Genomic DNA, 25,524 nt, shown 5'->3' on the forward strand with positions numbered 1-25,524 from the left:
CCGGTTAAGTAACACCACGATTTCAAAATTCTCATCCTTATTTTCAAATCCCTCCATGCCTTGCCCCTCCCTTTCTCTAATCTCCTCCAACCTTCAACCCTCCCAAGATGTCTGCGCTCCTCTAATTCTGCCCTCTTGAGCGTCCTTGATTATAATCGCTCAACCATTGTTGGCCCTGCCTTCTGTTGCCTAGGCCCCAAGCTCTTTCATAATACTCTTGTGACGAGCCTTGGGATGTTTGACTATGTTAAAGGCGCTATATAAATACAAGTTGTTGTTGTTGTTGCCTACAATTTCAAAGGTCAGGGCCAAGATAAGGGATAAACTGGGAGACTTGTCGAGTATATATTTTAATGCCCGGGAACAATGGTTATTAAGTATTGCCGATTAACAGATGTACTGTATGGACACAGAGCAGCATTTTCTTTCTAAGACCTGATAACTCTCTTCGGGCTCAAGGAACATAATATAATAAACAGTCAATTAATAACTTTGATAATGATTGTACTCTTATGTTAAAAGGGTGCTCTTATTTATGTAAGCTTATACTAACTGAACTGAATCTAAGTATATTCTATTAATGAATTTACTGTTGTTTCAACACCTAATCATACTCAGCTGACCTATAAACTCAAGAAATTTAATTTTCTTTTTTCTTTGTTACGATTTAATGAGCCTACATTTTAACCAGCACACACAAATCTGAGCAGCTCTAATCCAGAGCTGTGGCAGAATTTTGCTGACAGTCAGATTAATCCTTTGAGCGCCTGAAGGCTTTTTTAGTGTTTGCAAAAATAGCTGAGTTAATTTTTTTTTTCAATTATTCCTTTCACAAAAAAGAATGCTGAATGTTGCAGACCTTATCAGAACAAAGTTCGGGTTTTCTGCAGCCTCCATTGGGGAAAAGAAAACCTCATTTTGAATTTAAACGTGATCATATTTAAAAGGGATTGAAAGGAGGTGAAATTTGTCATGGGAATAGTGCGAAATGGGAGACAGTGAATCAGTGCCCTGTTTTCCACCCCGGATGATTGTCTCTTCGATTGACTGCTCGATTTTCTATTCCATTGCAGAGTGTGAAACGGGCTATCACCTGAAAAAGTTCAACCCCATATGACTTTTTCAGTTCTTAAAGTTATTTGCCATTTGAATGGTATTTAAAGGTAACTTTCGGCTGGTTGTCACGGTGCTATTTTCCAAGGTTTTTGCTGATCTGTGCAGTTGTCTGGATTTAATCATCGTCCTTCAGTGTGCTTCACCATAAAGTGTTTGGACACGGTTCTGAATCATTTATTTACTCACACAGTGGATTCATACTCTCACTGGCCCTCCTTGCATGCACTGAGGGAGATCTGGAGATTGCGTCACTCCAAGTTGTCAGTCAGTATTGTTTTCCAGTGTGTAACTTTTAAAATGTAAATCCACGTCTTTACCCAGAGACAGGTGAGAATGTGGAACTTGCTAGCACACGGGGTGGTTGAAGTATAGATGCATGCAAGGGGAGGCTCGACAAGCATATGAGAGAGAAGGGAATAGAGGGCTATGCTGATAGTTAGATGAGGAAAGACGGGAGGAGGCTTGAATTGAAGGGTCGAGAACCAGAGGACATAAATTTAATAGGCAGAAGAACCAAAGGCGATATGAGGAAAAACTTTTTTATGCAGCTACTGGTTAGGATCTGGAATGCACTGCCTGAGGCAGATTCAACCATGGCTTTCAAAAGGGAATTGGCCTGAGGAAATAAAAATTGCAGGGCTATGGGGAAAGGGCAGGGGAGTGGGACTATCTTCAGTGCTCTTGCAGAGAGCTGGCACGGAGACGGTGGGCTGAATGGTTACAACACAGAAGGAGGCCATTCTATGATTCTGAGTGGAGCAAAAATGCCGCATGGACAGATTGGGCCGAATGGCTTGTTTCTCTGCTGGATGTCCTATGTAATCCATTGTAAACTTCCTGAATATATAATAACTGTTCCTTCACTGTTACTGGGTCAATATCCTAGAATTCCTTATCTAACAGCATTTGTGGGAACACCTTCAAATCAAGGTCTGCAGCAATTCAAGAAGAAGTTTCCCCTATCCATCACCGGCGTCTCGGAGCAAATAGGGATGGACAGTAAATGCGGCCTGGCCAGTGTTGTCTGCAGCGCAAAAACAATTTAAAAAAAAAGATGATGCAGAGATATTAGTTCCTGAGGTTTTGAATGAATATTCATCAGCAAAGAAAACATTATTTATTCTGCATTTGTGACATTGGGGATGCATCTCCAACTTGTCTGTCACAAACACCCCGACCAACCATCCAGCCTCTGAGTCATACCCATGTTGTAGATGGGCTCCCCAGACACCATCAGTCAGTCCTGCCAGATTGGAGGTAGGGTTTTGCTGCAGCAGAAATTAGAGGACCACCTCAGCGAAGAGATGCTCGCAGCCTCTGGTAAAACAGACCAGTTTTCCCTGCCTCCTTGGGCCTGTAAAATCCATTGCTCTGTGAGCAATTGCACCTGCCTTTGCCAGCACGATGCATTGAAAGGTCCCCCACTCCATCACCATAGCAACATTGGACACCGGGGACTAATGAGCTTTTTTTTGTGCCCAGCATTAGAAAGAGAGGTTTCAGGAATTATGTTGGAGGTTATATTTCTCCAATTTGTATCTTCTTAAAATGCACCCGAACATAAAAGAGTAGAGGGGTGAAATTGCCCCTTTTTTATAGCCCCATTAATGCCTCGGGGAGGAGTCAACGGGGTGCAGTGGATCTATCATCCGGGCGAGGGAAAATTGCCATGGAGGTTTGCGGGGCGCTGTCCCGGTAGCCCTGCGCCCCGTGATTAGCACCCTGGGCCGGCGCATGCCCGGCGATGACATCATCAACATGCGCACCGACCTCTTTGCGCCCCACGGGCCGATGTCAATGGCAGCTTCGTGGGGTGCAAAGCTGGCGGACATTTGGTGCCGGGGCGCCCCTTAAAGGGGAGGCCTTTAGCGCCCCGGGCCGCCATTTTTATTTTGTCGACCAACTTTTGCGTTATCGCATTGACCAGGCCATCATCATGGAGCCTGGCACGCCGTTTTGGGTGCAGAGCCCCGGCCCAGTCGATCGCGTCCCTGGTGGCCCAGTGGCTGGCCTCAAGGGCTGGTAGAGTGCACAGCGGCCCTCCCCTTTAAATGATTCTCCGCATAGCGCCCCTCCGAGGAAGCAGAGCGCCGGAGACCGCTCTCTGCTTTCGAGGGGCGCATGTACCCAATTCCGCATCGGGGGCGCGGACTTCTGGGCCGGGCGATAAAAGTCCCGGCCCAGAAGGTTACCGTCCTCGATCGTGACGCGGGACAATTTTGGCCCCTAGATATTTTGTGCACCATCAGACCCGGATAGCAGGAAATAGAGGGGAATGATGTGCCAAAGAGTGCCTCCCTATCAGTTCAGCCTTGTCCTACCTCTGGCCTGTCCCCATCCTGCCCCATAACCAACTTGGTACGAGTAAAGGTAGTCACCCTATTTACTCCTCCACCTGTTAATGGCTGAAGACAAAATGGCAGAGGCTTTACAATAAATGATCTGCATGCCTTCTGGTCGGGTCACTTTGCAAAATGGCAGCAAAATACTAAATTGCTTATCCCCCTCCAATCTCTGCCAAAATAATACAGTTTTGTGTACGAGTCTTTGCAATGAAATTGAATAAATTTCTGAAGATTGTTTGAGTAAATTAGCAAAAAACTTAGTGATTGAGCTTTCAGAGTTCAGTTATCTATAGCCTTCGATAAACATTATAATTCAAACTGTAAACACTAGAGTGTTTTGGGTGTTATTCTGTGAAGGTGTAGCCTTCAGACTTGCTTGTAGCATTCAGCAGAATTTAACAGTAAATATGTTTATAATCCAGCCCTCAGTATCTGGAAACAGTTACCTATGAGAGAAGAGGTCATGAAATCCAGTCATTTCATACTGTACATTGATACTAAGTGGGCATTCTGCACACTGGATGTGTCCAAGAAACTACGGCAAATCAATACTTTCACAACATATTTATGAGGAGACCCATTCGCTCCAGCAGCAGAGCAGGAGTTGCTCTTTTGGGGCTTGACTTCTGCACGATCGCAGCTGATAATGTATTGATTCCAACTCCATTGACCACAGTATTGAATTTCACTTGCTATCACCTGACTGTCGAGCACTTTGTAGTGGCAGAGTCCCCCATCTCAGGGTGGGGAGGGAAGAGAGAAAGATAGCAGAACCACTCTTGACTGTATAGATATATTTCTATCCAGTGGCGAGATGACATTTGCTGGGCTGAATGTCCTTAATGTTTTTTATACAGTCACCTGATTGAAAAATGGCAGTGGCAACTAAAACCAGCCCACCATCCCGGGTGAAGCAGAAAGCAAGTAATAATGAGGAAGTAATGCACCAAAGGGAATAAGACATGAATACCTCTGGAGGCCTCCAAGAATCTATCCTTGGCTCCCTTCTTTTCTCATCCACATGTTGCCCTTCGGCGACATCATTCAAAGACATGACGTCAGGGTCCAGTTGTACATTGACGACTCCCATCTCTACCTCACCATCACCTTCCGCGACCCCTCCATTGCCTCTGTGTTGTCCGTCTGCTTATCTGACATCCAGTCCTGGTAGAGCTGCAATTTCCTCCAATTAAATATTAAAAAAGAAAAGAAAGATTTGCATTTATATAGCGCCTTTCATGACCTCAGGACGTCCCAAAGCATTTTGCAGCCAATGAAGTACTTTTGAAGTGTAGCTGCTGTTGCAAGATCCAAAACTCTCCTGCACTTCGAAATACTGCCACGGGATCTATTGCGTCCACCGGGGAGAGCAGACAGGGCCTTGCTTTAACGCCTCTTCCAAAAGACGGCACCTCCAACAGTGCAGCACTCCCTCAGCTTAGATTTTTGTACCCAAGTCTCTGGAGTGGGACTTGAACCCACAACCTTCTGGCAAGAGTGCTACCAACTGCGCCACAGCTGACACTTAGGAAGACCAAAGCCATTTTAAGAACATAAAACATAGGAGCAGGGGTAGGCCACTCAAGCCTGCTCTGCCATTCAATAAGATCATGGCTGATCTTCTACCTCAATTCCACTTCTCTGCACCATTCCCATATCCCTTGATTCCCTTAATATCCAAAAATCTATTGATCTCTGTCTTGAATATACTCAACGACTGAGCTTCCACAGCCCTGGGGCAGAGAATTCCAAAGATTCACCATCCTGAGTGAAGAGATTTCTCCTCATAGTCCTAAATGGCCGACCCCTAATTCTGAGACTGTAACCGCTGTGGTTCTAGACTCCCCAGCCAGTGGAAACATCCTCCCTGCATCTACCTTGTCAAGCCCTGTAAGAATTTTGTATGTTTCAGTGAGATCATCTCTCGTTCTGTTAAATTCTAGAGAATATAGGCCTAGTCTACTCGATCTCTCCTCATAGGACAATACCCCCCCCCCATCCCAGGAATCAGTCTGGTGAACCTTTGTTGCACTCCCTCAATGGCAAGCATATCCTTCCTTAGGTAAGGAGACCAAAACTGTACACAATACTCCAGGTGTGGTCTCACCAGGCAGGGCCTTGTCTAATTGCAGGAAGACGTCTTTACTCTTGTACTCAAATCCTCTTGTAATAAAGGCCAACATACCATTTGCTTTCTTAATTACTTGCTGTACCCGCAACTTTCAGTGATTCATGTACAAGGACACTCACCATTTAAAACATACTCTGCTTTTCTATTTTGCCTACCAAAGTGGATAACTTCACATTATATTCAATTTTGCCATGTTCTTACCCACTCACTTAGCCTGTCTATGTTCCCTTGAACCACCTTACATCCTCCTCACAACTAACATTCCAACCTAGCTTTGTATCATCAGCAAAGTTGGATATATTACATTTGGTCCGCTTATCCAAATCATTGGTATAGATTGTGAATAACTGAGGTCCAAGCACTGATCCTTGCTCCTAGTTACACCACTAGTTACTCCTGTACGGATCTGAGGCATGGATGATGTATAGAAGGCACCTCAAGTCGCTGGAGATATATCACCAACGATGTCTCCGCAAGATCCTGCAAATCCCCTGGGAGGACAGGCGCACCAACATCAGTGTCCTCGACCAGGCTAACATCCCCAGTATTGAAGCACTGACCACACTCGATCAGCTTCGCTGGGCAGGCCACATTGTTTGCATGCCAGATACGGACTCCCTAAGCAAATGCTTTATGCGGAGCTCCTTCATGGTAAACGAGCCAAAGGAGGACAGCGGAAACGCTATAAGGACACCCTCAAAGCCTCCCTGGTAAAGTGCGACATCACCACTGACACCTGGGAGACCCTGGCCAAAGACCGCCCGAGGTGGAGAAAGTACATCCGGGAGGACGTTGAGCTCTTCGAATCTCAACGCAAAGAGCATGAAGAGGCCAAGCGCAGGCAGCGGAAAGAGTGCGTGACAAACCAGCCCCACTGACCCCTTCCCTTGACGAATGTCTGTCCCATCTGTAACAGGATCTGTGGCTCTCGTATTGGACTGTTCAGCCATCAAAGAACTCACTTTGGGAGTGGAAGCAAGTTCTCCTCGATGATGACTAGTTACAGTCTGCCAACTCAAATGTCCCATTTATTCCTTCTCTCTGTTTTCGTCCATTAACCAATCCTCAATCCATGCTAGTAGATTGCCCCCAATCCCGTGAGCCCTAATTGAGTTTAACAACCTCCTTGTGTGGCACCTTATCGAATGCCTTCTGAATATTCAAATACACCACATCCACTGGTTTCCCCCTTATCTATTCTGCCAGTTACAATCTCAAAAAACTCAAGATTTGTCAAACATGATTTCCCTTTCATAAATCCATGTTGGCTCTGCCCAATCCTATTACCACATCCTTAATAATAGATTCTAGCATTTTCCCTGATGTCAGGCTATCTGGTCTGTAGTTACTGGTTTTCTCTCTCCCTCCTTTCTTAAACAGTGGGGTTACATTTGCTACTTTCCAATCTGTGGAAACCATTCTAGAATCTATGGAATTTTGGAAGATGACAACCAATGCATCCACTATCTCTATAGCTACCTCTTTCAAAACCCTCGGGTGCAGGCTGTCAGGTTCAGGGGATTTATTGACTTTCAGTCTCAATTTCTCCAGTACTATTTTTTTACTTTCTTTCAGTTCCTCATTCTTGCTAGACCCTTGGTTCTCCACTATTTCCGGGAAGGTTTTTGCATCTTCTTCCGTGAAGACAGACACACAGTATTTGTTTAATTTCTCCGCCATTTCCTTTATACCCCATTATAATTTCTCCTGTTTCAGTCTGTAAGGGACCCACATTTACTTTTGCTAATCTTTTCAAAGAAACATAGAAACATATCTATAGAAGCTTTTACAGTCTGTTTTTATGACTCTTGCTAGTTTACTCTCATTCTATTTTCCCTTTCTTAATCAATTTCTTGGTCCTCCTTTGCTGAATTCTAAAATCCTCCCAATCCTCAGGCTTACTACTTTTGGCAATATGACAAGCCTCTTCCTTTGATGTAATACTATTTTTAACTTCTCTTGTTAGCCACAGTTGGGACCACTTTTCCTGTGGGTTTTTTGTGCCTTAAAAGAATGTATATTTGTTGTGAATTAGGTATTAGTTCTTTAAATGCTAGCCATTGCTTGTCTACTATATACCTTTTAATGTAGTTTCTCAATCTACCTTCGCCAACTCGCCCCTTATATCATGTAGTTTGCTTTGTTTAAATTTAAGACCCTAGTTTGGAATTTAGCAAAATCATTTCAAATTCAATATAAAATTCTATCATATTATGATCACTCTTCCCTAAAGGCACCTTTACTACAAGGTTATTAATTAACCCTTTCACATTGCACCATACTAGATCTAAACTAGCCTGTTCCCTTGTTGGTTCCTCAACACACTGATCTAGAAAACTATCTAGTACACATTCTATTAATTCATCCTCCACACTATTACTGCAATTTGGTTAGCCCAGCCTAAATGTAGATTAAAGTCCCCCATAATTACTGTATCACCCTTGTTACATGCACCTCTAATTTCCTGATTTATACTCTGCCCTACATTACAACTACTGTTTGAGGGCCTATAAACATCTCCCACCAATATTTTCTGCTCCTTGCTGTTTCTTAGCTCCACCCAAACTGATTCCACTTCTTGATTTTTCCGAGCAAAGATCCTTTCATTCTATTGTCTTTATCCCATCCTTTATTATCAAGGCTACCCCTCCTCCTTTTCCATTTTGCCTATCTCTTCTAAAGGTTAAATTTCCTGGAATATTTAGCTCCCAACCTTGGTCATTTTGCAACCACATCTCTGTAATGGCTATTAGATCAAACCTATTAATTTCTACCTGTGCTATTAATTCATTTATTTTGTTGCGAATGCTTCGCGCATTCAGATATAGTGCCTTTAGCTTTGACTTATTTCTATTTTTCCCTGATGTTCCTTTAGTCACTTATGCCTTATTACCCTTTGTTACTCTCTCTGTCCCTTCCTGACCCATTCTGCATATTTTTACCCAACACTCTACTCTGCTCTAGAGCCTTGGCATTTATCTTGCTGCTTTTAAATTTACTCTCCTGACTCCTCCCACTGCCACCCTCTCCCGCCGCCCCTGCCATTTCATTAGTTTAAAGCACAGTCTGCTGCCCTAGTTATTTGATTGTCTTCATTGGCCACGGTCTCAGGCTGAACCAAACTGTTCGCAATCTCGGCACCCTGAGCTTCCGATGCCATATCCTCTCCATCACAAAGATCGCCCACTTCCAGCTCCATCTGCCACCGAAACCCTTTTGTTACCTCCAGACTTGACTATTCCAATGCTCTCCTGGCCATCCTCCAATTTTCTATCCTCCATAAACTCAAGCTGATCCAAAGCGCTGCTGCCCGTATCCTGACCTGTGTCAAGTCCCGTTCACCCATCATCCCCGTGCTCGCTGACATACATTGGTTCCCGATCCACCAATGCCTCAAATTTAAAATTCTCATCCTCGTGTTCAAATCTCTCCAAGGCCCCCTCCCCCCCCCCACCCACCACACACACCCGTATCTCTGGCTTATACTCTGAGAACTCTACGTTCCTACAACTCTGTCCCCTTGTGATTTCCCCATTCCCTTCGCCTCCCTTTTGACAGCCATGCTTTCATCTGTCTATGTCCTAAGCTCTGGAATTCCCTCCCTGAGCATCTTTGACTCTCCACCGCTCATTCCTCCTTTTAAGACCTTCCTTAAAACTTTGACCAAGAAAGGAAAGATTAGCTTCGACTAGCTTGAATTACAGGTTGAGCGTCCGAAATCCGGAGTTCCAAAATTCGGAATTTTCCAGAAACCGGTAAATGTTGCAAAATCCGGACTCCTCCGCCATGGCAGCCTGACTTCGCCCGCCCCGACTTCTCCGCAACTTCGCCCAGCCCTCGGCGTCCCAGCTCGACTTCGCCCGGCCCGACCTCGCCCTGGCCCGGCCCTCGGCAGCCTGACCTTTCCTCCCCTCCTCCGCCCCTCCCCCTTACCCTGGCTGCCCGACCCCACCTACCTCGGCCCAGCCAAAGACGTTCCAAAATCCGAAAATACCCGGAATCTGGAACGGCCTCGGTCCAGAGGTTTCAAGATTTCGGATGCTCAACCTGTATACAAACATAAAAACATAGAAAATAGGTGCAGGAGTAGGCCATTCGACCCTTCGAGCCTGCACCACCATTCAATAAGATCATGGCTGAACATTCACCTCAGTACCCCTTTCCTGCTTTCTCTCCATACCCCTTGATCCCTTTAGCCATAAGTGCTATATCTAACTCCCTCTTGAATATATTCAATGAACTGGCATCAACAACTCTCTGTGGTAGAGAATTCCACAGGTTAACACTCTCTTGAGTGAATAAGTTTCTCCTCATCTCAGTCCTAAATGGCTTACCCCATATCCTTAGACTGTGACCCCTGGTTCTGGACTTTCCCAACATCGGGAACATTCTTCCTGCATCTAACCTGCCCAGTCCCGTCAGAATTTTATATGTTTCTATGAGATACCCTCACATCCTTCTAAACTCCAGTGAATACAGGCCCAGTCAATCCAGTCTCTCCTCATGTCAGTCCTGCCATCCTGGGAATCAGTCTGGTGAACCTTTGCTGCACTTCCTCAATAGCAAGAACGTCCTTCCTCAGATTAGGAGACCAAAACTGAACACACTATTCCAGATGAGGCCTCACCAAGGCCCTGTACAAGTTAGCTGGGCACAATTAGCTGAGCTGTTGACTATCTTGCCAATCAGGTTACTACTGTGCTACCTTAGTGTATCACCTGCCACACTCTTTTGCGCAGCTAGGCACTATCAGCAATCATTGTGGAGTCCTGTGGGCCAACACAGCAAGATTATTGGAGCAGTGTTGAGTGGCTTATCTCAGGCTCTGCTTATTGAAGGATGCTTATAATGGCAGCTTGTCCTGAAGTTTTACTGCAAGTAGCATTTAAGAGTTTTTCGACAAGGCTATCTGTGACAAAGACTTGTTAAATTAATAGACATTTCTGGTCACTTGTGCCACTGAATTTTTTTTTCCTTAACACTGGAAAACAAATTTGATACTTGAAAATAAAACCTCTGGAATAATTGCTGCAAAGTGGCCCTGTATCTTGTCCTTTCACTGTCGAGAGAGATTTGTCAAATTTGTCCTACTTTTATTCAATGGTCCTCGTTTCCTTGCTGTAAACCTGTGTAAGGTGACTGGTCTTGAGCAAGGTAAATCTTTAAAACGAAAATAGAAAATAATGGAATTAGACAGAAGATGGATTTTTGCCTGAAGAGGAAAAGATAGATCAAAATCTGTAACATAATAAGCGATTGACTCAGCATTATCATTTTTACTTCACATTTCCAAAATCATAGAACCATAGAAACTTACAGAACAGAAGGCCACTCGGCCCATCATGCCTATGCCGGCTCTTTGAAAGAGCTGTCGTGCTTAGTCCCCCTAACCAAAGGAGTTGTGACTTTATCTCCCCAAATCTTATTTAACATTACTTAATTGTTTCCCTTTACCAAATGAAAAAAGATGTTTGTGTGCAAAATTGCTAGTTGGCTTATCTTAAGTCACATTCTTGCATAATCATTGTTTAACTAGTGTTTTGGTCATTTAGTAATTAACTACATTTGAGCAAATTATACCAAAATTAGAGTTAACTTCTAAGTAACAATTCCACAATAAATGTAGAAAGTAAAGTGTGAACCATGTAATAGAATAACATTTACACATACAGTGTAACCATTTAACTGGCAAAATGAACACAGGGTTACTCTTACACTCACTGAACAGTGAGTGGGGATTGGGTCATTTGATTGTGGAAGCTATTATAACCGAGCCCAATCCTATCCTATCACTCCACATCCAGCCCGCACACTTTCGAACAGGGATTACTGTATAAAAAGTCAGGAGGTAGAACCCTGGCTGATTTTGTTTCTCCTCTCTAGCCCAGGGGCACCAAAGCCAATTTTAGAGCTTTGACTGATGCCCAAGTGAGATCAGCTAATTCAGCAGAGACCCGGAATTAAACTTGATTCCTTCGGATCTGTATGACTATGGATATCTGTAGTGCTTTGCTGAATGGCGATTTACCCATTTGATTGCATTACCCAACAAGCCTTACCACAACCCTGCTACTTTTAAATTGTGACAAATTTAGAAAATTCCCTTCACAAACAAGTGGTGCCTATTTTACGCACATTTCCCTTCCAACTTTCACAGGTATAATTAGTTTGGTCACTTCTCTAATGAGCTGTCATGTGAAATAACCCATGTCGTTACTCAGTGGCAGCACTCTCGCCTCTGAGTTAGAAGGTTGTGGGCTCAAGTCCCACTCCAGAAACTTGAGCACATGAGGGAATGCTGCACTGTCGGAGATGCCATCTTTCGGATGAGACGTTAAACCAGGACCCTGTCTACCCTCTAAGGTGGACATAAAGGATTCCATGGCACTATTTTGATGATGAGCTGGGGAGTTCTCCCCAGTGTCCTGGCCAATATTGATGTCTCATCCAACATCACTAAAGCAAATTGGCCATTATCTTATTCCTGTTTACAAATCGCCTACAGCATTTCCTACATTACAACAGTGACTACACTTCAAAATTGCTTCATTGGCTGTAAAGCACTTTGGGACAACCTGAGGTTGTGAAAGGTGCTATATAAATGCAAGTCTTTCTTTATGATGGCAGAATTTACCTCTTGACTGGAGAGGAAAGCTGTGAAAACTTGCTTTATGACGGATGGGGATAAATTTTTCCCCTTCACCACCTGGGCGTCAATCTAACAGTGCAGATTGCCTGCTTTTTGTAGAGCACGCCCTATTTTCTTCCCGTTAATGGGGACATTTGAAAGAATGAGGGGAATATCATGATATTCATTGTTTCATATTTGGAAAGTCTATTTTGTATATACTTCAGTATCATTTAGAGAGACAAATCATGAATGCTGGGTCAAACATAAACAGGAAATGCTGGAAATACATATCTGGTCAAATAGCATCCAAAGGGAGAAGTTAAGGTTTGAGTTATGGCTATTGTGAGCTCAGGGTCATCTTGGTCTATCTTTCCGTTTGAGATGTTGACGGACCTGCACTTCTGTCTTTTCTTTTTGTCATTTAGCGGTGTTGTGGATTTTATTTTCGCTCCAAACTGAAGGCTTAAATTGAGGCCTTGAATGTATCCTGGAATCCCGCTGGGTTGTGCATTATGTGGTAATCCGACAGCTCAGTTTGGTAAATGTTGAGTGTATTTTCCACACACAATATTTTCTTTCTTTCTTATCTATGATTCACAACAAATGTTTAGGCTTTAAAAAAAAAAGCAAAGCAAAAATGATTTGTACTTTATCTTCCTACTCCAGCTGTTGACCCCAAGCAGCTCCCTTAGCTGGTCGGGGGAGGGAGAGGATGACATTTCTTCAAGGCTCTATTAAAGCTAATCCATGACAGCAGGAGGTGTGCTTGTACTAGGATGCGGTATTGTGAAATAAATTAACTTGGAAGGTCTCAATCGTTTCTAAAACATTGAAATATAAATGTTTCTAAATCTGTATAAAACTGCACAGCAGCGAGTATTATGGCAACTCTTCGAGCCACTCCGCTAAAGCGCCAATGGTCAGGATTGTGTGTCGCCTTTGATGGTTAGTCATGGCGCTTAACAGGGAGAAGTTAAAGGCTTTGGTCTTGTAGAGTTAAAGGGAGGAAGCGACATCGAAAATGAACTGAGTAAAGTCAAAAGAAAATCTGCAAATGCTGGGAATCTGAAATATAAAGAGATATTGTGAGAAATACACAGCCGGTCAGCCGTCATCGGTAACAAGAAAGGACAGGTTGTGGTGTTCTGAAAGTCTGATGGAGATTTGAGAGTAAATGGGAGGTGTCCAGACAAGCTCATTCCAACATGTTATTAATTTGCAGGGACTTTACCAAATTGGTAATAGTTAGAAGACCAAAAGATAAAAGGTGTAACATTTTATTATACCTCCTAGAGGATTCCTGTTGAAGGGATATTTACTTGATCTTTGGGCTAATGAAATGTAGTCCAGATGTCCTGCATTCTAGTTAAATGCACGACTTTGAAGCAATTGAGTATCATAGTACAAAATTGTAGCCACAGAATATACATTTCTGCAAAAGCCACACTCTCTCTGCAGTTGACTACTTACAGTTGATTTGCAAAAGTTTGTCAAAATTCGGCCAACCTCGGGACCGAGACCGTGCCAGTTTTCGGGTTTTTCCGGATTTCGGACCTCGTTGTTGGTGCTCCTAGTCACCCGCCGATCCTCCGCTCCTCGCCTCACGCCTATTCCCGCCGATCCTCGCAGCCCACTGATTCCCACTGCCAGCAGCCCCCCATTTTTTAACCGGTTTCCTCGTCCTTCGCCGCCCGATGTCATCATCTTGGTCGCCTCAAAAATGTCCGATTTTCAGACAGCTGGATCTGAGACGTTGTACCTGTATTAAAGGGCAAGTTTTGATGAGCTTGTCTTTTACTTATGCTCTTACGAGACTCATTTCAACACTGGGTTGTATTCGAACCCAGATCCCAGAGGCTAAAGGTTCTAATACTTGTCTATGAAATAAGTCACGATAAAATAGCCGAATGCACAGTAATTTGTCGTTCAGTTTGGCCTTAATGCAGGTAGCAGCATGTTGTGTTTCCACAACATAGCAACAGTGTAATGACAATGACATTTATGTTGGACTTTAATGAACTTATAAGGCATAGAAAATTGTGCTAGAAACCTTTCACCCTTCCACGCTGAATCACTGTTTGTTTATTGGTTTGTTTTGGTGCACCTGGAACCTCAGACTTGGCGATCTCAGGACATTAAGGCATTCCCACTTGAGGTGTTGACCGGGTTAGTTATGTAGAGTTCTTCACTATTCCTCACTGCCTCTGAATGTGTTAAACAGAAAATTGAAAAGCAGAAAGCTTCATGAGATTGGAAGAGTGTCTGTGGCTTGGGCATTTGAACATCTGTAAATGTTTTTCACTGTGGTTCAGTGAGCATTGGTACCACCACACGTGAAGATGGTACACGAGGTTGCTGAAGCACGATATTGCATTTACATGAATGATCAAAAAAACTAATGTGTTAAATCAGTAAGTATTTAGATTTTTTTATATACATATTGATATGTTTGTGTAGGAAGCAAATTCAAACACGTACATAGTTATTTTGAATTTAAAAAAAACTAGGATTTTCCTTCTGATATTTCAGCTGTAAATGATTAAATGTCAAGTCTGATAATGCTTCTTGATGTAGTGTGACTTTCTCAAAGATGTGTTTAAAGCATCAATTTAAATATTGTAAAGCAGCTTCTTTATGAAGTACGAAGACATTTGTGCAGGGCAAGTTAAAGTATTAGGTTTCGGAAACAGCAGCTATGGGTTGGGTTTAATTCTAAAGGTGGGTGAGCCAGTCATTTTCAAGGTCAAATTGAGCCCAGTCTGGGCGATAAGCTGGGCTTGGCTCCAAGGTGAACCCTGAGCCAAACCAAATGGTCTCCTAGCCAAGGCTGCTGGAGATTAGTGTCGTTCGTACCTTCCCTGTTCAAACTAATTAAGAAAACACATCTAATCTGCGGGTCCGTTCAACTGGATTTCTTCTCAAATTGTTTCATGTGATGTTGATTATCATATTGCTACATTTAATCATTTTTTTAAATTTATTTCACACGTTCGATCTTTCTATCCTTTTTCACTTGCAGTTCTTGAAAAAAAAATTCTTTTTCTTTATTATTTTATGTTCAGTTTTATTCACTTTATAGTGCCAGTACTCCAACGCCTTGTCCATGAAGTTTAAGTAGCACCTCAGCTGTCTCCAATCTCTGGTATATGGCACTAAAGCAGTGGTGAGGAAATAAATAGCACGAGGTGCCAGACAATCTTGCTGCACTGGGCACTTTGACACCTATTTTAGTTACTTGCACCTGGTGAGAATTCAAGATAAAATGTCCAATTTTAACTCCGCCTCCTAATATTAGTGTTCAACAGATTTCAATTTGCTCATAATCGCCACCATCTCTTCCAGCCCCTAGCAAATGCATCATGCACTCACATGCAGAGCTTTATTTTCTCGTGGGGCCCCGCAAGTTCTGGGTTTAGGCATGCACTGCGCATGCGACTAAACCCGGAATTTGCAATCTGTCAAGAATCCTCTTGACGGATCGCACACATCCGGAAGTTAAGGGCCTCGGCGGGGTGGGGGGGTTGGGCTATTTGCCCAACTCCTGCCCAGTGAATGCCCTTGAAATTCTTACGACTGATAAAAGCAGGCGTAAGGCTTGCTATTATCAGCGCAAGACTTAAAAGACAGAAAAACATTTTTTTTTTTCAAATTAAAATCCTGTTAATTAAGGTAAGTTTATTTTTAGACCCTTTAAAACATGTAGGGGTAGAAATTGACTTCTGCCTGAAACGGGGCGTACCATCCGTTTAAAAAAAAAAAAAAAAAAATAAATAAAAATTCTCCGCTGCAACCCATGCGGCGGAGATGCCGTCGATATTCGACACTTTGACGTTTTGTTTGGCTCGGGGTGGAAGTGGCAGCAACTGAGGGGTAGGAGAACCCTTGCAGCATGTCCGCCGCCCCGACCAGTCATCTAACGTGTCACAACGTGTCTCCCCTTCAGTTAAAGGGGAGGGCCGCTGCGAGCCCTGCATATTTTTAAGTTAGGTCCACTGGGTCACCAGGGAGGGTTTCGGCCGGGCCAACGGCCGGGCACCCCAGAGGGCTACTGAGAGTGCACCGACAGCAAACGCTGTTGGGGGCACCGATCAGTGGCAGGGCCGCTCCCGTGGGGCAATACCGGGAAAAGAGCAATTTCACGAGGTGGGGGGGGTCCCTGCTGGTTGGTAAGGGGTCGGCGCGTGCACGCCACGGCGGGAAAAAGTGCAGAGTGGTCCCAAGCACCGCTCCAAAACGGAGGTAGGGCAATTTACGAAATGGCGGCTCATCGGTGGCCATTCCGTGCCGTCCTGTGGCCGCTGCCTTCAGGCGGCCAGAGGCCTTATCGGGAAGAGAAATTTCAACCCCGTCAATTTATTTTTCAAACAATTAAATTTTTGTTTTAAATAATTCAATGCCTTTTGATTAATTTTAAATATGTGATGGGGTTTAAAAATATATATATTTTAAGTGTTTGAGTTTTTTGGGTGTATTCCCATTCATACTTATGGTGATTGGAATACCCCCACGTGGATAGGTTGGGCCGGCTCACGTGATCCCAGGGACGTGTACGAAGCACCTAAGCCCCTGGGATACATGGGGCCTCTACGCAGACCTTCGCGTGGTGGCCCAGGACCAGGTTCTGTACTTTGGTTCTGTATTCACTAAGGAGGACACAAACAACCTTCCGGATATAAAAGGGGTCAGAGGGTCTCGTAAGGAGGAGGAACTGAGGAAAATCCTTATTAGTTGGGAAATTGTGTTGGGGAAATTGATGGGATTGAAGGCTGATAAATCCCCAGGGCCTGATGGACTGCATCCCAGAGTACTTAAGAAGGTGGCCTTGGAAATAGCGGATGCATTGACAGTCATTTTCCAACATTCCATTGACTCTGGATCAGTTCCTATCGAGTGGAAGGTAGTCAATGTAACACCACTTTTTAAAAAAGGAGGGAGAGAGAAAACAGGGAATTATAGACCAGTCAGCCTGACATCGGTAGTGGGTAAGATGATGGAATCAATTATTAAGGATGTCATAGCAGCGCATTTGGAAAGAGGTGACATGATAGGTCCAAGTCAGCATGGATTTGTGAAAGGGAAATCATGCTTGACAAATCTTCTGGAATTTTTTGAGGATGTTTCCAGTAGAGTGGACAAGGGAGAACCAGTTGATGTGGTATATTTGGACTTTCAGAAAGCTTTCGACAAGGTCCCACACAAGAGATTAATGTGCAAAGTTAAAGCACATGGGATTGGGGGTAGTGTGCTGATGTGGATTGAGAACTGGTTGTCAGACAGGAAGCAAAGAGTAGGAGTAAATGGGTACTTTTCAGAATGGCAGGCGGTGACTAGTGGGGTACCGCAAGGTTCTGTGCTGGGGCCCCAGCTGTTTACACTGTACATTAATGATTTAGATGAGGGGATTAAATGTAGTATCTCCAAATTTGCGGATGCCACTAAGTTGGGTGGCAGTGTGAGCTGCGAGGAGGATGCTATGAGGCTGCAGACGACTTGGATAGGTTAGGTGAGTGGGCAAATGCATGGCAGATGAAGTATAATGTGGATAAATGTGAGGTTATCCACTTTGGTGGTAAAAACAGAGAGACAGACTATTATCTGAATGGTGACAGATTAGGAAAAGGGGAGGTGCAACGAGACCTGGGTGTCATGGTACATCAGTCATTGAAGGTTGGCATGCAGGTACAGCAGGCGGTTAAGAAAGCAAATGGCATGTTGGCCTTCATAGCGAGGGGATTTGAGTACAGGGGCAGGGAGGTATTGCTACAGTTGTACAGGGCCTTGGTGAGGCCACACCTGGAGTATTGTGTACAGTTTTGGTCTCCTAACCTGAGGAAGGACATTCTTGCTATTGAGGGAGTGCAGCGAAGGTTCACCAGACTGATTCCCGGGATGGCGGGACTGACCTATCAAGAAAGACTGGATCAACTGGGCTTGTATTCACTGGAGTTCAGAAGAATGAGAGGGGACCTCATAGAAACGTTTAAAATTCTGATGGGTTTAGACAGGTTGGATGCAGGAAGAATGTTCCCAATGTTAGGGAAGTCCAGAACCAGGGGTCACAGTCTAAGGATAAGGGGTAAGCCATTTAGGACCGAGATGAAGAGAAACTTCTTCACCCAGAGAGTGGTGAACCTATGGAATTCTCTACCACAGAAAGTTGTTGAGGCCAATTCACTAAATATGTTCAAAAAGGAGTTATATGTAGTCCTTACTACTAGGGCGATCAAGGGGTATGGCGAGAAAGCAAGAATGGGGTACTGAAGTTGCATGTTCAGCATGAACTCATTGAATGGCGGTGCAGGCTAGAATGGCCGAATAGCCTACTCCTGCACCTATTTTCTATGTTTCTATGTCTCTGAACCTCCCCGGATCACCAGGTAGATTTGTAGAAATTTTTCAGGTTGGAGGCATTCACCTGCAGGAAACCTCCGACCGCAATTTCTGGGCCACTGTGGAGCTGGCAATATAACTGGAGCCAGCTGGCTTCTTCATGGCTTTCAGCAGGTACTCTTCTCAAACTGGTACCTGTACTGTAAGTGTTCTCTGACTCAGAACTTTGGAGTACAACGTGAGTCACAGATAAGACCAAAGGAAAAAAAAAAGTTGTTTTTGTCTTTGTGGAGTTCAAATTCACTCAATGATTTGGTTTTTTTTAAATATAAATCAACAATGTGAGGAAAATAACCAACATTTGGCTGCTTCCTGTGTTCAGTCACCTCGGTGACAAGTGGAAAAGGTTGAACAATAAGGCTAACAGAGGGTATCAAGCTTGAATTTAAATACTGTCCTTTAATTCTGTGTATGGGCAGTAGCAGCAAGAAATTTGCAATGTCATGCCAACATTGCCTTCCTCAAAAGTGATGCTTGTGAAGTACATTGGGCCCAGTGGGGGTGATTTTCATTTTTGCCATCTGCCCAGTAAACTGGCAGAACGTTTCTAAAACAGGTGTGCAATCTGTTCCATTAGTTTACCGCCCAGGTGGGAAAGTTGTCAGTTTTGGCTCAGTGGGTCACACTCTCACCTCGGAGTCAGAAAGTAATGGGTTTAAGCCCCACTTGAGCACATAATCTAGACTGACACTCCAGTGCAGGACTGAGGGAGTGCTACAACGACAGAGAGCTGTCTTTTGGATAAAACATTCGACCGAGGCCCTGTCTACTCTCTCAGCTGGACTTTAGAGATCCCATGCAATATTTTGAAGAGCAGTGGAGTGCCAATATTTTTCCCTCAGCCAACATCATTAAAACAGATTATCTGGTCACTGTCACGTTGCTGTTTATGGGACCTTGTGCGCAATTTGGCTGCTGCATTTCCTTCATTGCAACAGTGACTGCACTTCAAAAGTAGTTTATTGGCTGTGAAGCGCTTTAGGACGTCTTGAGGACATAAAAGATGCTAAATCAATGCAAGTTCTATTAATATATTGCATTTACAGTATAGTGTATATTAATATACACAGTAAAGGTTGAAAATTGGTACATTTTTTTTCTCTTTCCCACGGCAGCTGGTGATGATTCCGCCATTCACACCCCATCTAGACTCATCATTTGTTTCTTGACTTGTTCCATTGCCATCTCATTTTTGCCCATCATGCCTTTTGTCTCATAAATCTCTTCTGCCCTCCACCCTTCCCTTTCAGTGCCCCTGCTCTTCCTTAAGAATCTGTTACATCTCGACCTTTTCCAGTTCTGACGAAGGGTCACAGACCTCAAATATTAACTCTGTTTCTCTCCACAGATGCTGCCTGACTTGCTGAGATTTCCAGCGGTTTCTGTTTTTATTTCAGATTCCAGCATCCGCAGTATTTTACTGTTGTGCATTGTTCTGGGGAGTGAGCTGTACTGAATGAATGGGCTTATGGATCACCAAGGGAACTTTCTAGCGAGTGATAATGTATTGGGATGAGGCCATTGTCTCTCAAAGCACATTTCCCAGTTTGGGTTGTATTTGAAGATTGTGGTGGAAAAGTTGCTCTGGTCACTCTGGTCTCATCATCTGTATTTCTAGTGAAACTGTAAATGCGTTCTTTTTGATCAAATAGCTAAACACGAAGAATGGGGACTTGGATGAGGTACCAGAAGGCCTCTAGTCACCAGGGGAACATAGCTGAGCGGAGTCATCCCCTTCAGAAAAGGAAAAAATTGTGGGGAGGCTGGAAAACCACCTTTAAAAATGAGAATGTGCTATAAAGATAATAATGTAATTGTGTTTGTATAATGCTTCCTATGATCTTGAAATAATATTATTCAGAAAGATTAACAATCCTCGCCATGTCTCTTTTCCAGTGAGAACACCATCATGGCTACTGGTTTGACAGACACCAAGCTGCATGAAGCTGAAGGCCCCAGTGAAGATGGCTCAGGTAAATTGATTAGAACGAATGTACCTACAGCGGATGTTGAGGAATATTTAGATTTATCCCTTATTTTTTTCACCAAAAGAGATTTAAAGTGGTGAGGGGTTGAAGTATTTTTGGCGAAAGCTGAGGACTAAAAAAATATTGGCTCGGATTTTTCAGTCAGCGGCGAACTAATGGTGCTCACCATTCATTATGCATACACTTGCCCACAAAATGACTCTGGGCTTTTACACTGCAATTTGCGATTTTCAGTAGCCAAAACAACACAGTGCCCTCTACTGGGGATCTGGTACCTGTGTGAACAGGGCAAGCTATTGAGTGTCTCCTCAACCAATCAGATTGAAGAATCCTGACTGCGACACGCAGAATCTAAACCAGGAAGTGTAAGTTAGAATATTTAATTCAATGTAAAATCATGTACAGAAAGCAAAATAAAGAGGGGGAAAGAAAGATGGGATTAAGGGAGAGAGATAAAAAGAGACAAAGAAAATGTAAGAGGAGAATTAAAAAAAAATGTTTTAAGTCTCCAACAGTAATTAAAATATGAAGTAATGATACTCCACACTTGTAAAAGTAACCAGCCACACCCATGACCTCCACCACCTAGAAGGACAAGGCCCACGGAAGCACGGGAACACCATCACCTCCAAGATCCCCTCCAAATCAAACAACATCCTGATTTGGAAATATATTGCCATTCTTTCAACATCGCTGGGTTAAAATCCTGGAACTCCCTCCCTAACAGCACTGTGGGGGTACCTTCACTGCATGGACTGCGGTGGTTGAAGAGGACGACCCACCAGCACCTTCTTAAGGGCATCTAGGGATGGGCAATAAATGCAGTGGTACAGGATTCCCATAAAGCTGTGTGGCACCATTTAAAGGATGGCTCCACAACAGGGAAATCCCCCTTTAATGTTGCACATGGCATCCCATTAAATGTTTAAGTGGTTTGGGGGTAGTGCACTGCCCTCAGCTATGTGCCAACAATGTCTCTACCTCTGGGATGGCATAGCAGTCAGGCTATGCTTGCATCCCCAGTACTTAATTAAATTCAAAAATAATTACCGATTCCTGACTCAGACTACATAGGAATTCTAAATCACCTTGGTGCTTTGAGCGGTTTGATTTTTTTGCAGCCCTGTGCCACATGAGACTATTTTTCCCGGATGCACTGATGTAATTCATATCTATGCAGTAACACAATTGCGGTAGAAATGCATTACATTTATAAAATCGATATGTATTTGCTTACATTCATTTCTGCCACATACCACCTTTTTATTATTATTGTTTTTAAACCCCTTTGGTCCCAAAATGCCAGAAGTAGCCCGACTAGTGTAATACAGGTACAAAAAGTCATCAAAAAGGCTAATGGAATGTTGGCCTTTATCTCAAATGGATTGGAATTCAAAAGTGAGTAAGTGATGTTTCATTATGCACAGCATTGGTCAGACCCCAACTGGAGTACTGTGTTCAGTTTTGGATACCGAGCCTCAGGAAAGATATATTAGCCTTGGAAGGAGTACAGTGCAGATTCACCAGAATGCTACCAGGGCTTAAAGGGTTAAATTATGAGGACAGGTTGCATAAACCTGGCTTCTATTTATTAGAAACAGGAGCAGGAGTAGGCCAATAAGATCATGGCTGATCTGGATCTTGGTCTCAACTCAACTTCCCTGCCCCCTCCCGATAACTCTTGACTCCCTTATTGTTCAAAAATCGGTCTATCTCCACCTTAAATATATTCAATGACCCAGCCTCCACAGCTCCCTGAGGTAGAAAATGACCAAAGATTCATGACCCCCCTGAGAGAAGAAATTCCTCCTCATGTCCGTTTTAAATGGGCGACCCCGTATTCTGAAACTATGCATCCCTAGTTCTAGATTCCCCCACGAGGGGAAACATCCTTTCGAGTTCCCTTGAGTTTAGAAGGTTGAGGGGTGATCTGATCAAGGTATTTAAAATGATTAAGGGATTTGATAGGTCGGCAACAGAGAAATGATTTCCTCTGGTGGGGGAACCCAGAACAAGCGAGCATAATCTTAAAATTAGAATTGGCCATTCGGGAGTGGAATCAGGAAGCATCCTTCACACAAAGGCGAGTGGAAATCTGGAACTCGCTCCCCAAAAGGCTGTGGATGTTGGGTCAATTAACATTTTTAAGACTGTGCTTGATGGATTTTTGTTAGGTAAGGGTATCAAGGAATTTGGAACAAAGGTGGGTAAATTGAGTTGAGGTAAACATCAGCCATGATCTCGTGTCAGCAGTGACTCAATGGGTAGCACACTCGCCTCTGAGTCAGAAGGTTGTGGGTTCAAGTCCCACTCCAGGGACTTGAGCACATAAATCTCGGCTGACACTCCATTGCAGTGCTGAGGGAGTGCTGCACTGTTGGAGCTGCCGTCTTTCAGATGAGACGTTAAGCGAGGTCCCGTCTGCTCTCTCAGATGGACGTAAAATATCCCATGGCACTATTTTGAAGAAGAGCAGGGGAATTATCCCCGGTGTCCTGGCCAATATTTATCCCTCAATCAGCATCACTAAAACAGATTATCTGGTCATTATCACATTGCTGTTTGTGGAAGCTTGCTGTGCGCAATTTGGCTGCCGCAGTGATTACGCTCCAAAAGTACTTCATTGGCTGTAAAGCGCTTTGAGACGTCCGGTGGTCATGAAAAATGCTATATAAATGCAAGTCTTTTAATTTAACCAGAAATGTAACTGGAACTTTAAATTCTGGTGCGGGTGGGGTGGCATTGGGGCACGGGTCCATGGGCAAATCCTCCACCCGCCCCCTCCCACAACAAGGGGCTTTGTCTGAGGAAGTTCCCTGGCCTTCGATCCATTACTCGCTTGGTAGGCCACAGAACTCACGCCAGTTGAACATATCTAAAAGATGGCAACTCCGACACCGCTCCCTCAGGCCTGCACTGACGTTTCAGCCTAGGTTATGTACCCAAAACTTGGATTGGGGCTTGAATGAACAACCTTCTGACTAAGCAGCGAGAGTGCTACCACTGATCTAAGACTCACAATTAATAAAAGAAAGTCCCATTTCTCAACCCTGAACAGGGAGACGCCATTGTTGGGTGGTCTTGCCTGCGGGCTGCTTGCTCAACAACAACAACTTGTATTTTTATATCCCCAGTAAAACATCCCAAAGCGCTTTACAGGAGTATTATAAGACAAAAAAATGACACCGGGCCACATAAGGAGATATTGGGGCAGGTGAAAGAGGTAGGTTTTAAGGAGCTTCTTGGAGGAAGAAAGAGAGGCAGAGAGATTTAGGGAGGGAATTCCAGAGTTTAGGGCCGAGGCAGTTGAAGACACGGTCACCAGTGATGGAGTGATTATAATACTCGCGTGATGTTACTGATATTGAGCAGTCCCGGGTGTTCAGGAGCGATTCCATTAATTGCAATGGAACTGTATCTTCAGACTGGCCTTATTTCCATTTCTTAATGGCCAGTTTTATTGATTTGTGCAAATATTGTGAATAACCTGCCAGATGGGCCATCATGCTGTTTCAGTGGCAACAGTCAGACCATGCATATTAAGGGCCTTCAGATGCATGTATGTTAGGTCCTCTCCCTGAGGTGAAAATATTAGCCAGGCAGTAATGCAAATTCCCTCCAGCATGCAGTAAACAGCTAGCAATAATTGATCATAACCCTGTGTGCACTGCTACCAGCGGTAAAGAACTCAAATCAATAATCTAATGCAGACACAAATACATTTTTGTCACAAATCCATTTTAGAACCTCCTCATTATTGCCCTGACAAGTCTCATTTGTTTAACCTATTTGGACGTATTTTACACTTAAACAATAGGCAGCCTTATTCGTTTAAATGGATTTGTGATTCTTCTCGATCTGAAATCTCTCTCCTGATCTTGACAGCTATGGAACTATAGAATAAATCATTCCTTTCTCAAACGATATTGAGATTACTGTAAATACCTGCTGAGAGTGCAGTGAGACTGATGGGCTCAAGTTATACTGCTGGTTCAGTACACTCTCTGGCCAGGACAAACTAGAGCTCCAATCACCTCTGGTTAAATTTTAATGGTAATGGATCAGTTGTCTTTTTGTTACATAAAAATGCACAGGATTGAAAAGACCATTACAGTTCACCTGGCTAGCTCCAAAGTTTAAAAAAAAACACATTCATTAACTCCAGTTGGATTCCCGCTCAGGCCTGAGTTAAAATTACAGTTGGGTCTTGATTATGTCATCAGGCTGAAGCATGGCATATCCCCTGTATAAAGAAGGACCCTGCTGGCTCCGGATATGTGTCCTTGCTGCCTGTTCAGGAGGACGAGTTAAAATTGCAGATGTTTCAATCATGGTGGCTTCGGACAGGTAAGAGTCGGGGCAAATTTAACTGCCCACCCGCCAGATTTCTGCAGAGCGAGTAGGGTTAAAATCGCCCCCGAGTTTTATAACCTCTTAATCTCCTTGTTAAAGTTTAAAAGATGAAAAGTGACCTGTAAAGAGTTCCTGGGAGCTTAACGTTAGACCAATTATTGTTCAGTGATGACGAAGCATTGTGAGACGACCTCTTCGAGTTGCTCTCGCACCTGAGTTGCACTAAACGAAAATACATAGACTGCCTCACTTTGTATTTTTATTTTAATTTGTTCATGGGATGTGGGCGTCGCTGCCATGACAAGCATTTATTTCTCAACAGTAATCGCCCTTCTATGTTGAGCAGGACTTCACAACTTATGACTGAATGGACAAGTATCATATAACCAGCTAAAATGCTTAGTTTTAAATAAAAAATCAAATAGACGGAGCCAAGTGTATGGCCATCGTTTTGGCTGCAGCATAGTCCTAATCCACTGTGAGACTACCATCTTGTGGAGGTCCTTCTCTCACAGGTATGGTGACGAATAGAAATGCACCAACAGCTCTGAACTCAGATTTTAGTGTCAC

General features: G+C 43.7%; 1 protein-coding gene across 1 annotated transcript in view; it reads left to right on the forward strand.

Annotated features, from left to right (window-relative positions):
* The window catches only part of cracdlb (cracd like b), a 198,149-nt gene that overhangs the window by 70,114 nt on the left and 102,511 nt on the right, over positions 1 to 25,524 (forward strand). Inside the window, exon 2 of the mRNA XM_070891603.1 lies at positions 20,510 to 20,586. Within this exon, the coding sequence (XP_070747704.1) occupies positions 20,523 to 20,586 (64 nt within the window). The 5' untranslated portion in view covers positions 20,510 to 20,522. The remainder of the gene's footprint in view (positions 1 to 20,509; positions 20,587 to 25,524) is intronic.

The sequence above is a fragment of the Pristiophorus japonicus genome, chromosome 10 (genome assembly GCF_044704955.1).
Source record: "Pristiophorus japonicus isolate sPriJap1 chromosome 10, sPriJap1.hap1, whole genome shotgun sequence".
Lineage (NCBI taxonomy): Eukaryota > Metazoa > Chordata > Chondrichthyes > Pristiophoridae > Pristiophorus > Pristiophorus japonicus.